The sequence below is a fragment of the Lactuca saligna genome, chromosome 4 (assembly GCF_052625555.1).
Source record: "Lactuca saligna cultivar CGN05327 chromosome 4, ASM5262555v1, whole genome shotgun sequence".
Lineage (NCBI taxonomy): Eukaryota > Viridiplantae > Streptophyta > Magnoliopsida > Asterales > Asteraceae > Lactuca > Lactuca saligna.
In genome coordinates this window covers 126932162-126946936 of record NC_136420.1, presented here as the reverse complement: position 1 = coordinate 126946936, position 14775 = coordinate 126932162, and the positions used below count along the sequence as shown (strand labels likewise).

General features: G+C 40.5%; 2 protein-coding genes across 3 annotated transcripts; both read right to left on the bottom strand.

The window, feature by feature from the left end:
- Positions 1-893: 893 nt before the first annotated feature.
- Positions 894-1739, bottom strand: LOC145038803 (uncharacterized). 2 transcript variants are annotated; one of them, XM_078987043.1, is made up of 3 exons: positions 1496-1739; positions 1282-1415; positions 894-1146 (listed from the first exon to the last, which is right to left on the bottom strand). In XM_078987043.1, the coding sequence occupies exons 1-3, from the start codon at positions 1652-1654 to the stop codon at positions 1071-1073; spliced, it is 369 nt and encodes a 122-aa protein (XP_078843169.1). In that variant the 5' UTR covers positions 1655-1739; the 3' UTR covers positions 894-1070. The 2 variants fall into 2 exon arrangements, with proteins under 2 accessions (XP_078843169.1, XP_078843170.1); XM_078987044.1 differs by having other exon boundaries at positions 1282-1409; positions 1496-1736.
- A 1890-nt stretch (positions 1740-3629) lies between these two features.
- On the bottom strand, positions 3630-4757 carry LOC145040129 (uncharacterized). The gene is made up of 2 exons (XM_078988106.1): positions 4547-4757; positions 3630-4396 (listed from the first exon to the last, which is right to left on the bottom strand). Exons 1-2 carry the CDS (start codon positions 4755-4757, stop codon positions 3630-3632), a joined length of 978 nt encoding a protein of 325 aa, XP_078844232.1.
- Positions 4758-14775: the final 10018 nt, after the last annotated feature.

Sequence of the window (14775 nt, the reverse complement as noted above, 5' to 3'; positions counted from 1 at the left end):
TGCCTCTAAAGCGCACACAACCTAGCCCTTGACTAGCTTGGCCTAAACTAGGTAGGCCCAAGACTTAACCATCTCCACAAGTCCACATAGACATCGATTTAACTTGAGCGTCAGATCCTGCTCCCGAGTTACAATCCCTGAGGTGGTCTAATGGTTTTGTTCTCGAATGACAGTTAAGAATCAAGTTGGGAACTTACTAACAACACCCAATCCAGATCTGACACCAAGACTAGATAACCTGATTCCATTGCACATCGGTGTCTCTTATGACTACTTGCATTTTGCATAAAAAAACATAATATTACCAAAATGGGTAAAGAACTTCGGTTTTGTCCACATTTAGATAACCATGTTTTTTTTTTCCGTATAGATTTGACTAGTTCACAAGACTGTTCATAATATGGTATTATCATCGGTAATTAGCAGCTATATTACCCTATTTTAAAAAGATCAAATAAGTTTAATGGTCAAACCTACATGAAAAAAAAAACATAGTTACCGAAATATAAACAAAAACTAAAGTTCGATACCTTCTTAGATGATTAACCCTTCTTAATACTTTTGCATGTTTATACAAGCTTGTACTAATGTAGCATTATTAAGAATTTTTTATTTTATTTTGATTATATTACATCATTAACATAAATTACTTTAATTTTAATAACATGGATTATTTTAGATATATTTCACATAGCCTGATGATTAGAATATTAAAATTTAATTTATAATTTTTGTAGCTTCCTCCTTCCTTCACTATTTAACTCAATCAGTGCCAAACAGATCCATTCTAAATTAATTCATTATTTTTTTCCTTCAAAAGTCAAAACTAGCTTTCATTGGCACGCAAACTGACAAAAGTCTTGCCTTAAAAAAAAGAGAAATAAACTCATGAGTTCCATACAAGTAATTCAAACTTTTTATAAACAAACTACGTACATATATAGCCAAAGTCGATTCATCAATGGCCTGATAGTTACATCTTTTGTTTGATTCGAATTCTATAGACTAAGAACACCATAAGAAAAGAACAACGATTATACATGTTAGAAATGGTCAGCAGTACTCCATGATTAGTTGACTTTACCAGCACCTCCTATGACTAAAAGAAGACTTCTTTTAAGGAGACGTATCATGGCTTCTCCATCTCTGAGATTTCAAAAGAAAAAAAAAAAAAATCAATCTATCAATACTCAGAGCTTCATAGTATGTATCTAATTAATGCATGCCAAGAAATCAATATAATATATACGTATTACGTATATAACTATATATTATATATACCTTTGATGAGAAGAAAATCTTGAAAACAAGGGTTGGGGAAGCCTAGGTCCTTCATCGTATCCTTCACAAATTACTTCTCCTTTATCATCTCTGTAACATACTATACCACTAGATTTATCTTCAAACACCTGTAACTTACCATTGAAATATAGGTCAGTTTAGATCATAACATACAACTTACTTGATCTTGACATCTTTTTGAGAAGATTCAGACCTTTTGTAGCTTGATATTGGATCTGATCTGAAGTGGAGGTGAAGATGGCTTTTCTGAGTCTGACTTTGCAGAAATGAATACCCTTTTAGAAGTTGATGGTGTTCGATTTGGCTTATGATGTATCGAGACTAACTGCATAGAGGAAATTCTTACAGCCATCGCTAATTATTCAGCCCAATTGTGTGGGAGAAGTGGGGAGGGAGATTAGAAGCAAGATAGCTGTGTGGTTCGTATATGTACGTATATATAATATTTATAGATGTAGTAAATTATGGAACCTGTTTTTAGTATAACTAATACTATAATTGTATTGATGGGTCTGTTGACAATAAATTACAATATCTGTAGATTGAAAGAAAGTTCATGCTTAAACGATCTCCACAATTAACTAAACCGAGCCATGTTAAAAGATAAAAAATTCAGCCTAATTCATTATTTGTGGAGTGGGGTAGGCTTTTGTAATAATGGTGGCGATTGATTTGAGTTAGTTTGTTTAATTAGTGGTGAAGAGCTCTCTAAGTTCTGACCATCCCCATTTTGCTGTTGTTACGTGCCATCATCTTTCTTTTTTTAATCTAATTAAAAAATTTTAAACGATCATCATATCTAGAAGATTGAGAATTTCGGGTTAAACTTTTTACGCATCAAATTTTGTTGGTTTCTAACAAAATATTGGTTTGTAACAGGGCTATGAAAGTTGATAATAAATCAGATCGTTTAATGTAAATCAATGACACTGTCTTGTCACATCCAGGCATATTGTGGATATGGAGTGTGGGTTTGTGACGTGGTTCAAAACCACGAATCCATCTCACTTGTGTAGCACACTAGCACTAGATTACAAACCATCTTAATACTTTAGAATTATTAATGTACCTTTTTAACATATACGGATTAATGATAATAAAAACAAGAATATAAGATGATAAATCTAACATTATGTTTTTTTATGTTTAAGCTCATCTTTTTGTTTCATACAAACTGATAATAAAAACAAGAATATAAGATGATAAATGTAACATTATGTTTTTTATGTTTAAGCTCATCTTTTTATTTCATACAAACTTATGTGTTGATTTATTATTATTATTATTATTATTATTATTATTATTGTTGTTGGAATCGATTACACTTTAAATTCATTTTTTCTTGATATTTTGTACTAGTTTAAAACCCGTGGAACCTATAAATCTTAATTTTAAAAAGAATTTAAAATTTAATTATGTAACAAAATAATATTTCATTAATTTAGAAAACTTATGAATTGTAATATTGTATTTTTTAATAACTTTGTGATATGTAAATATTTAATTACACAGTAAATGGTAAGTATTTAATTAAAAATGAAGATTTTTAAAACCCTTACTTTTGGTATATGATTTTTGTTCAGCATACAAAGATAATGATGCAACCACAAGGGAGTGAGTGGAAAAAAAACGTTTGTTGGCTAAAACGCCTCTTTTTCATTATAATTACCATCCCAATAAAAGTCATGACTTTATATAATACAATATACGTTTGAGTAATGATAAAAAAAAACCCAGAAAAACATCAAAATTGATTTGATAACAAACAAAACATGTCTGTAATGAAATTAACATAAAAAAAAATACTATACACAATTATAAATAAATTAGTTAATATGATAGATGAAGTGTGATTTGCTAAAAATGACTAAAAGATACTACAAAAAAGTTGTTTATAAATTGCGAAAAACTTCCTTATAAACAACATTGAAAGTTTTATTTATAAGTCTACCATCTTTATCTAAAATTAATAATTTTAATATCTCTCTGCTTTGAACTCTAGATAAGACAACATACAATTGCCCATGTGAAAAAGCTGGATCTTTGAGAAACAAACCAACATTTGATAACAATCATCATTGACTCTTATTCATAGTCATTGCAAAACATACAACGAACTGTCTTTTTGTGAATTTGAAGAGATTTTTTTTTTTCTAATGGACTTAAAGATATTCTTGGAATAAAAGTTTGGTTTCCAATATTAGTTCCAAATATTATATGTGCCTCAATAACATGTTTGGCCAAAGATATCACATGTAGTCTTGTGCCTTTACATAAGCTGTTTTTCTGATCAATATTTCTCAATAACATTACTGGAATACCAATTTTTAAACTAACTTATGATTTGGTAGATCGAATACTTTGAGACCATTTGATACATCAGGTGAGTATAAATTTGCATCAAACTGATCATGGACAAATTCAGACTCAAATATGCTATCTGAACTTAAATATTCAACCTCATCTCCTAGAAACTTCTTAAGCAAATGATCATTTATTTCCTGAACAACTTCATTCTTTGGAGCAAGTATTGCTCTTTCTTGGAAATATTTCGTACTACTATACTTATCCAAAATTGAAGGATGTACAAACTCAATTAATAAACCTATAGGATCATCTGGATCATTAATGAGAATATCATCCGAAATATCGATAAACGTTTCACCGTCGTTTGGACCACCGAGTTTGCATTCTCCTATATCCAATAGCCAATTTGTAAAATCTCTTATTTTTTCTATATCAGATTGACCCCTTCCAACAATTAGCCTCATGTTTTTTTTTATTAATCTATGGACTTTGCAATGTTGCCATAAATATGAAGAACTCAAAGAAGCATTAACAATGTTTTGTCTACTACCACCCGGAACAGTAGGTAGAATATGTCTGAAATCTCCTCCAAAGACAATAATTTTCCCTCCAAACGGAATATTTGATATGTTAGAATTTTTACACCTTAATATATCTTTCAAAGTTCGATCTAAAGCTTCAAATGCATGCTTATGTACCATAGGTGCTTTATCCCAAATTATCAATGAGGTTTTTCTTAATAAGCTAGCCAACTCACCATCTGGATTTATTTTACAAACAAAATCCTCTGTAATTTCAAATGGAAGTATAAATCAAGAGTGTGCTATTCTACCACCGGGCAATAATAATGAAGGAATACCGCTTGAAGCAACATTTAAAACAATACGACCATCAGATCTAATTGCTGCAGATATTGTCTTTCATAAAAAAGTTTTACCCGTTCCACCATAACTATAAACGAAGAAGACACCTCCTTTATTTTCTTTAACAACACTCATGATGTTAAGGAAAATGTTATGTTGCTCGTTTGTTAATGCAAGAAACATATGATTAAAGTCATTCTTTATAACAAGAATGTCGTAATCTAGCTCCTGGGTGATAAGTCGATTTTTTGAAAAAGAAACTGATTCAACATTTGGGTAAGGCATCTTTGTGAAGTTTTTGAGAATGGAGTTGTTTCAAAGTAAAATTTGTTCTATTTCGAGCAAAGTTAAGTTCTTAAGTTCACTTTCACTAAGTGATAAGTCTGCACTAGAAATTTTAAATTAATTACAAAATATAAAATACAATATTTAATAATATTTTTAATATTTATTTAATGGGTGTTGAATAATAAAAAGAAATTATTTTCAATACAAATGAAGAGAAAAATTTAATACCTGCAGACTTGAACCTTTGTATGTAACACCCCGACTCTCATGTATAAGTTTTAAAGCATTATATACATGTTTATGGACCTACTCGACGAGTTGGTTTCCCCAACTCGTCGTGTAAAAGCAGGTTGGCCCGTGTAAATTATTCGACCTACCCGACGAGTCGGAGGACCCGAACTCGATGAGTAGGAGTTGGAGGATGAAACCCTAATTTTTAGAATTTGCACCCTATTTAAAGGACCTTAAGTCCTTACCCATAGTCCCTTACCACCCACATGGCAGCTAGAAGTACCCTGATTTGCCTATAGCTTGTTCATGAGTGTTTATGAGGTTTTAAGAGTGTTTTAGTGCATTTTATAAATGAGGTTTGCAACTAAACGAGCTTGGGGAAAATGAGAGCTCGTGAATCTGACTCTACTTCATCTAGGCATCATTTTGAAGGTATCAAGTCGTTACCTTGACCTTTTTCTAGCTAGATCTATCCATGCTTAAGTTTAGGGTCATTTTATTAACATATATTAGAGCCATTTCAGGTATTGGCCATGATCTGAAGTTGTAACTTCAGATCTGGACCCTTCCATGTCCCAAATTCATAAAGCTATTAACTTTATTGATCTCTACCCATGCCCTAAACCTCATTCTAGACTTGGTTTTTAGTGTTCTAAGCCTTTAAGACCTTGCATGCACATAAAGTTTGCAACTTTACGTGGAATCTATGCCTTAGGGAGCCGAATCTATAATTTGGAGCTTTGTAGTAGCCTAAAAATGTCTAAATGGGAAATAGACTGAAGGGACTTGATGAGTTGCATGGTCAACTCGGTGAGTCTGATGAATATTAACCGTTGTTGGTTTCTGCATGGACTCATCAAGTCAATAAGGAGACTCGATGAGTCAGTTAGGGTTTTCCTAACATTTGGACATGCATGGACTCAATGAGTTGGCTGGAAACTCGGCAAGTCAACCAGTGTGTAACGCTCCGATTCTCAGGTATTGTTTTAAATAAGATTTCTTGGGTTAATCCCTACTTGACGAGTTGGTTTCCCTACTCGTCGAGTAGCAGCGGGGTGGGATCGTGTGTTAAGTAACCTACTCGATGAGTCTATGTTGGGACTCGGCGAGTAGGAGTTGGTAGATGAAACCCTAAATCCCGGAGTTTGTACCCCTATTTAAAGGGACCTTAGCCTCCCTTGGACCTCTTTACAGGTCTAAAAGAGTCCGTGAGAGCTCTTATTCGTGTGTGTGTATGCCTTGTGTGTGTGTGTTTGAAGCTTGAAAAGATGATCTTTGGAAGGAGAAGACTTAGAGGAGAAGGAGATTGGAGCATTAGAGTGTGGGAATCAAAACTCATCTCAGAAATCCTCTTCCAGAGGTACCCAAATCGCCATCTTTCTTGTAGATCTCTTCCATTGGTTGAGTTTTAGCGTTTTCTTGGAATATAAAGTTGGTATAAATAGCTATGGGCTAGATTTGAAGTTGTAACTTCAGATCTGGACCCTCTTCAAATTCTAGAAGCATAAAGTTACAATTTTGATCATGATTGAGGTCCCTCTTGAGCATGAAGCCCCATTAAGAGCTTAGATTTGGCATTTGGAGCCTCTAAAGCCATGCATGCACGTAAAGTTTGCAACTTTGTGTGATAAGCATGCCTTAGAAGCTTGGATATGTGAGTTGGAGCTGCTGCATGGCTCAAAGTAGGTCTATATGGAAAAAGGACTGAATGGACTCGGTGAGTCGCAAGGTTGACTCAGCGAGTCACATGAAGATGGCCGTGAACTCGACGAGTTGGATGAACAACTCGGCAAGTCCGATGATTATTGCCATAAACTCGATGAGTTGAAGAGAAACTCGGCGAGTCGGATGATTTTTCTCGAGGATATGTATGCGTGTGTATCCGTCGAGTTGCAAGAAGGAAACTCGATGGGTGGTCTTAAAATTTGATCAAGAATCGAAGGAACTCGACGAGTCACCCCGATGACTCGACGAGTTGGAAAGTGCTTCAAGGAACTCGATGAGTAGCTGAGGGTACTTGGAAAGTTAAGGTCAACATGGACTGTTGACCTTGACTAAGGACTTTGACTTTGACCAGGGGTTTACTTATAGGTTATGGAGTACCTTATAAGGTTAAGGACTTACGAGTATATTGTACTATGGTAATAGGTGGTGGAGCCTATGTCAAGTAACCGAAGAGTTGGAGTTTATCTTCCTAGTCGACATTTGCAAGGTGAGTTATCCTCACTATATCGATAGGGTCTATAGCCCCAAGGCCGGACCTTTAGTTGTTATTGTTATGGTATGCTACATGTGGTTATGATCTGTTAGATCGGAATCAGGGTAGAAAGTATGTTATGCTCTTATGATCCGTATGGATTGGTATAATAGTGACCTGCTAGGTCGATACTGTAGTTACAAGAGAATTCTATGATTGATGATAAGTGAGATAGATATGTTTCATGTTGTATAAGCCAGTATGTGATAGTTATGCGCGCATGGTTATTTTCTTGTTGGTTGGGTTGAGGCGGTCCTGCTTTGTGCTGAAGGCCAACATACCCTATGAGCGGTCCGGATAAATTGTAGGCCCACATGGCGGACCAGTCATACCGAAGGCTCAGGATAGATCTAGACAGACTTTAGGCCTGGTAGGGCGGTCCAGTCAGAACGATGGCCCAGTTTGCATGTTGATTGATTGATTATGACTGATATGGTATTTTCGGTGTGGTATTGGTATTTTAGGGGTACCTCACTAAGCCCTCAGGCTTAGAGTTTTCAGTTTATTGTTTAAGGTACTTCAGGAGATCATGACAAGGCGAAGGCGTGACCTTACCACTCCTCATCCTTATTTTATGATTTTAGGCCACTCTGATGGATATTGATTTGAAAACATTTTTGTAAACAGACGTTGTTTGGTTTTATTTATGATTGAAAAAGTTTAAATTTGGCGTTAAATTTATGGATGTTACAAGTTGGTATCAGAGCCTTGGTTTGAGTGAATTGGACTCGTGTGAATCCAGTCTCAAATCAAGGAGATTTTTGGAAAGTGAGTTTGTAAAATGGTTTCAAAATAAAGGATGAAGGGAGCAGAGGGTACGATCAATCGGAGTTAGTAAGTAAACCCTAAAATACCATATAGTTGTTTGATATTATGATATGTTAGAATAGCATGCTAGTGCTAGGCTAAGGATCTTCGGGAATCGATTTTCCATATTATATGATGCCTATTAGCCTAGGGTTTCTTGTATGTGGAACTGACATCATAATTGTAGATATTTAGTGTATGCATCACGGTTGTGCATAATAAAGACCTTATGGCCTGAGAGTGTTAATTCAGCCTTCAGGTAGGATTGGATATTCGAAAGTCTATTGGGTCTAGTGTTATGTGCAACTAGCATGCACTAGCGCTGCAGGGGATGATGGAAGTTTCATGGATGTGTGGGTCATGAGAAGTGGTGAGACTAGATGCGAGATAGTTGATATTCCTCTAGAAGTGAGGGTTGAACGCATTTCTATGTTGATGATATTGTTAGGGCGTTGTAGTCATACTTGAGACAAATATGGGTAGGTGTGGAAGGTCGTATGGGCCCGTGCTACTGAAAGCATAAGACCCATAGGTGTAGCAAGGAAAACATAACCCCTCGGGTTTGTGGGTTTTGGTCTCCCGAAATTATGCTATATATCTGATGACTTGTATATATATTTCAGTATGGTGGTGACGAGACGTGTTGCTTTAGATCTGGATCAGGATTAGGATTAGGATCGGGGTCAGGAGACAGGTTGGAGGTGCCGGTAGCACCTAAGCCCGTATTACAGATAGCGATCGAAGAGTTGGATTCCAGGATCCGGGAGATTATGCACGACGAGACTGCTGCTGCGTTCCGAGAGCAGCTGCCAAACATGTTTGGGTCGATTAAGACCATGATGGTTGAGTACTTTCCAGTACCGGGACACACATACTCTAACTCTGACTCTCATAGCGTATCCGCTATCCATCCAACACACATACTCTGACTCTCATCGTAGGGACTCTCAAGCCCATGCACTATCTCAACTCATCAAGATCACTACCCGGGGCCAGACCTTCTAATGCAAACACACTGCGACATACCCAATCCATATCCTTAAACTGATCCAAAAATACCTGCAGAGTCTTCAGCATGACTGGACCGCCTCACCATCATTCGACATTCCGAGTTATCACCCCCGGAAATCCTCCCATGCATACCGTTCTAGCCCTCTAGGGGTTCCGAACTCTAGCTCCATCAAACATACTCGATCCCGGCCTGCTCCCAGGCCTCCACAACCAAATGCCCTAGGTCTGAATCCCGCCCCGTATGCCCGACACTCGCTCCTATCAGCCTATACTCTGGGCTGACAGAACACTGCTGAATCCCAACAGCTAAGCACCCTCAAGTACTCATCGATCTCCCGGAGAATTCTCCAATTCTCCCCCACTTATAGCACTGATTAACAACCACCAGTCGCCATCACCGACCTTCCAGAACAACCCTGCACAAAGAAAACACTTACACGCAGACTGCTTCCCACAAGCATAAACAACCTTAACGAGATCTCATATCAACACTGATTAACCCGCTCGAAAGAAACTCAAACTGCATCTAACCACTCCTCGGAAAACCGATGAAACCTGACCTTCAACCCAATGTCGCATCTCCACTAATAACCCTCACGAATGATAACCAACGAAAGCACAAAACGCCAAACTATAACCTTACCAAACCCTCAGGGAACAACGGATACCAAGACGAAAACCCAAAACACGAATCCATAACCTTGCCAAACCCTCAAGGAACAACGGATACCAAGACGAAAACCCGAAACACAAATCCATAACCAAAACCTCAACCCGCGAAACGACGAATACCGCATCGAAAACCACACAAAGATACCAGTACAAACAATACACCATAATAATCGCAAGATAACATGACATCAAGAAAGAAGCATACCCGCAGCTGCATCCGGCACTGCTCTGACCTCCTCTGCCGCAAGCTGATAAGCACGATCCTGAGCCCTTGGGGGGTCCGCTCCACCCTGACCTTCTCCTGAAATCCTCAAAGTGGCCGGTGCTGGAGCCTGCACCGGTCCTGCGGAAAACTGTGGACAGTTGACCCTCATATGTCCAAACTGACGACAATGATAGCAAATCCTCTAATCCCGAACCGACGCTGACCGTCGACAATCCCTCACATAGTGTCCCTACTTTCCGCATTTGCGACATGTTCCACCGGACCGAAAAACTCCGGCATGACCCCTCCAAAACTTTCCACAACCGTGGCTGCCCTGATCTCCCATCCTGGAATCAACGGTCTTAGACCGTTTCGTTGCCGGCTCCGACTGAAACGGAGCTTGCCTCAGCTCACGCAACTGCAACTCAATCTCTAACTCACGCCGCCTGGCGGCCTCCTGCAACTCCATCAATGTCCCGCACCTCTGTGCGGACACGAACTGTCTGATGTCTCTCTTTAGCATACTCAGATATCGGGACATCTGAGCCTGCTCCGAAGCGAACTCAGGGCAAAACATCGCCCTCTCAGTGAACATCGTGGTGATTTCCCTCTGTACCTGCGGAACATAACGAGTACTGAACATCTCTCTGAACTGATCCCATGAAATCGCAGCCCTTTGCTCATCCAAATATGAACCCGCGGTCAATCTCCACCAATTCTTCACCCCGAGCCTCAACAGGTTCAGAAACACCCCTCCACGTCCGATAACCATCTCATAGCAACAATCAGGTTCTGAACTCCATCGAAGGTGGGAGGCTCCGTATTATCGAAATCCCGATACTGAAAATCCCTATCAGCTCCTCCGCCTGCCACTGCTACAGCCACCGTAGCCGCCGCGACAGCTGTCTCCACGAGAGGCGCATAGCGCTCATCAAAATACTCAACCATGGCGATCTTGATCGACCCAAACAACTCTGGCAACTCAGCCCGGAACAATGCAGAAACCTCATCATGCAGGATCTCGCGAATCCTCGCATCCAACTCGCACGAGCTCATCTGACCAATAATCTTGGGCGGTACTGACCCATCCGCAACTCCTCCTCCTGCACCCGATCCTGACCCGGATCCGCTTCCAGCATGCCTCAAAATCTCCATACTGAAAATATACTAGAAAACCTCAGACTCTTCCCACTATCCCGGGAACCAACTCTCAACCCAACCCTGGAGGTCATGGTTTCCCTGATACGCGTATGGGTCCTGTGCTTTCAGTAGTACGGGCCCATACTACCTTCCACACCTACCCATATTTGTATGAAGTACTACCATAACACCCTAGAGAAACATGCATAACAACGCTCAACCCTCACCACTAGAGGAACACTGAGAATCTCTCATAAGGAACCCTAGGCTACAGGCATCACAATCAGGCAACATTAACATGAATTCCTGAAGATCCCTAGCCTAACTCTAGCATGCTGTTCTATCAAAGCTCAATAAAACAAATGTCATGAATGGTAATTTGGGGTTACTTACTGGCTCCGGCTGATCGTACCTCCGCGTCCTCCTTTTACTTAATTTTAAAACCATTTTAATTTCTCTTTTAAAACCTTCCTCGATTTGAGACTGGAGTCACACGAGTGTTCCTCCAATTCACTCAAACCAAGGCTCTGATACCAACTTGTAACGACCGAAATTTCGAAACAATTAAAAATTTTCAAAAACAACCCATTTTAATAACGTTGTTACAAAAAGGTTTTCAATACATTATTTAACAGGGTATTTCCCAGGTCCATTTCGTAAAAACCAACGCGAGGAACGGTACGATCACGACTTTGCCTGGCCACAGACTCCTGAGAACCTGAAAACATAAAAACCACAACTGTAAGCCCGAAAGCTTAGTGAGATACCCCCAAAATACCAACCACATATATGCCCTTACAGGCCACAACCTTCCGGTCCAAAACATATCGCCTTCCGGCCCATAGCGTATTGCCTTCCGGCCCGTAACACATTGCCTTCCGGCCCATAACATAGCGCCTTCCGGCCGCAACATAGAAAGCATACATATCATGACAGAACATAGAACAACCATGCATACCGGGTTACACTCTAGACCAGACAACCATGCACATAACATGTAATCATATAACAGTTCATAGTTAACAAATCGATCAACAGATCACATAACATATCATTACCCTAACCAAGATACCATCCTAGCCGATCACTAGCATAACATCACCCTACGACTCAGCCAACATAATAATTATGCACATATGCCTTTCCAGGCCATGACCTTCCGGTCCACATCGCATCGCCTTCTGGCCCGCAACATGTAATGCCTTCCGGCCCATAACGTAACGTCTTCTGGCCCATTTCCCGCAATATCATACAACAGGCAATTACCCAGATTTCCATCCGATAAAAGGGTCGGACTTGGTGCCTTAAACCCTATAGATATAGTGAGGATAACTCACCTCGAAACTGCCAACTGAATAGATAACCCAAGCTGCTCCGATCCCTGATACGATCTCCACCACTGGACAGCCATCAATGCACTGAACTCAAAACCATAATCAACAATTACCAAAATACCCCTGGAAACCACTGGTCAATCCTTTGTCAAAGACTAGGTCAAAGTCAACCCCTGACTGACCCTACTCGCAGAGTCAACCCTATGACTCGCCGAGTTCCCATACTCAAAACTTCACTCGATCCGCGACCTAACTCGCCGAGTCACCCCGAGACTCGCCGAGTCCAACAACTCTGAGTCCACTCGCACACAACTCACCGAGTCATCCCTTGACTCGCCGGTTCTCGACTCAACCATAAAATATTTGGACTCTTCGACAAGACTCGCTGAGTCTAAGGCTATCTTCAACCTACTCGTCGAGTTCCAGCTCATCTTCAAGAAACTTGTCGAGTCCACCCTTGTGACTCGCCGAGTACCACCGGTCTGAATCCATACAGAAGCATCCCAGGCCATGCAATTTATCCAAAACATAGATATAGCCTTCTACAACTCATCCATTATGTAAAGTGGCAAACTTTACGTGAATCCAAAGAGATCTATGCATTTTGCACATTAGGGCTAAGGTTTGGGACAAGATAGCTTCATCCAACACTCAACACAGGGACTTTCCTACATTCCAACTCTCCTCCATTCTAGATCTGAGGTAGCAACCTCAGATCTAACCTCTAGATTCCAATATCACCCAAAATAAGCCTTCCTCAAACCCCAAAATGAATAAACAAGATAACAACAGCCTAAGAACGAGATATTACCTCAAAAGAACACCCCAATCTGCAAGGAACTCGAATCCAAGCAAAGCCCCTTGCTCCACACCTTCAAATTTCCAAACTTTCTTCAACAAATACTTCTCCAAGCCCCAATCCACTCAACAATGGTGTTTCCTCACGAAATCACGGCCTCTGGAACTCAAGGGATGATAAAGGGCCTGAGAAGGAAACATAATGTTCTTTATATAGGGTTCAACCCTGAGAATTAAGGTTTTCTCCACTCAGTGCCTACTCGCCGAGTCCACCTCATTGACTTGCCGAGTCGGCCACTTGACACGCGACCAAAGTCGCGACCTGACTCGCCGAGTCCATCCATGGACTCGCCGAGTTGCCCTCCAAAACTTACACTTTTAGCCCTTCAACTCCACTCTTGCTATTCCGGGATGTTACAATTCTCCCCACTTAAATTAGGCTTTGTCCTCGAAGCCTACGTCAACTCAACTTCAAAATACTTCCCACGACGCGCCACCTGACCTTAACCGAAACAGGTCCCTCAAGGCATACCCAACGAATCTCAAACTCACTTTCTCTTTCCATACGGTGTCCTGACCACCATCTTAAACCGGGCACCATCTGTACCCTCCGATAACCGCACTCAACAACCGAGAATTACCCCTAATCAATTACTGCTCCAAATCGCAACCATTACTCGACCCATATGAGCTAGAAAACCATGAACCATAGGATCCCCGATCCGAATCCCACTCTCTACATTCCGGGACGACTGAGGGACCCATTCTCAATCTCAGAGCAACTCTCAAGAGTTCTCCCCTTGCAACCGCATACACATGCTGAACTAGCTCTAACACCCTCAGGTTGGGTAAACTTGACACGTTGATAATATCCTCAAACATCCCCCAGGATAAACCACTAATACATACCCCATACCCTGATCAGAATCACATTGAGAGTCCAAGACTCTCTCCTTGCATCCCTTCCGAGCCTCTTGACTCAACACTTGCGGAATTCCCTCCGCAGCCTCAGCAGACATCCCAAACCGGATGAGCTTCTATTCCACCACCGCAAACATGCTGCTCAACAACCATACTCGAATCACTCTAATCATAACTCTGCTCTGCCGCTTTCACTTCCGTGAACTTGCACTCCCTCTCGGAGTTACACCTCACTCTCTCTTCCTTCACCAAGGAATCCATTCGACCACATTGTCACTCCGACAAGTGCCACGGTGCTCGCCCAACGCTACACCACCCTTTCATAGCGTATCCGCTATCCATCCAGCACACATACGCTGACTCTCATCGTAGGGACTCTCAAGCCCATGCACTATCTCAACTCATCAAGATCACTACCCGGGGCCAGACCTTCTAATGCAAACACACTACGACATACCCAATCCATATCCTTAAACTGATCCAACAATACCTGCAGAGTCTTCAGCATGACTGGACCGCCTCACCAGCATTTGACATTCCGAGTTATCACCCCCGGAAATCCTCCCATGCATACCGTTCTAGCCCTCTAGGGGTTCCGAACTCTAGCTCCATCAAACATACTCGATCCCGGCCTGCTCC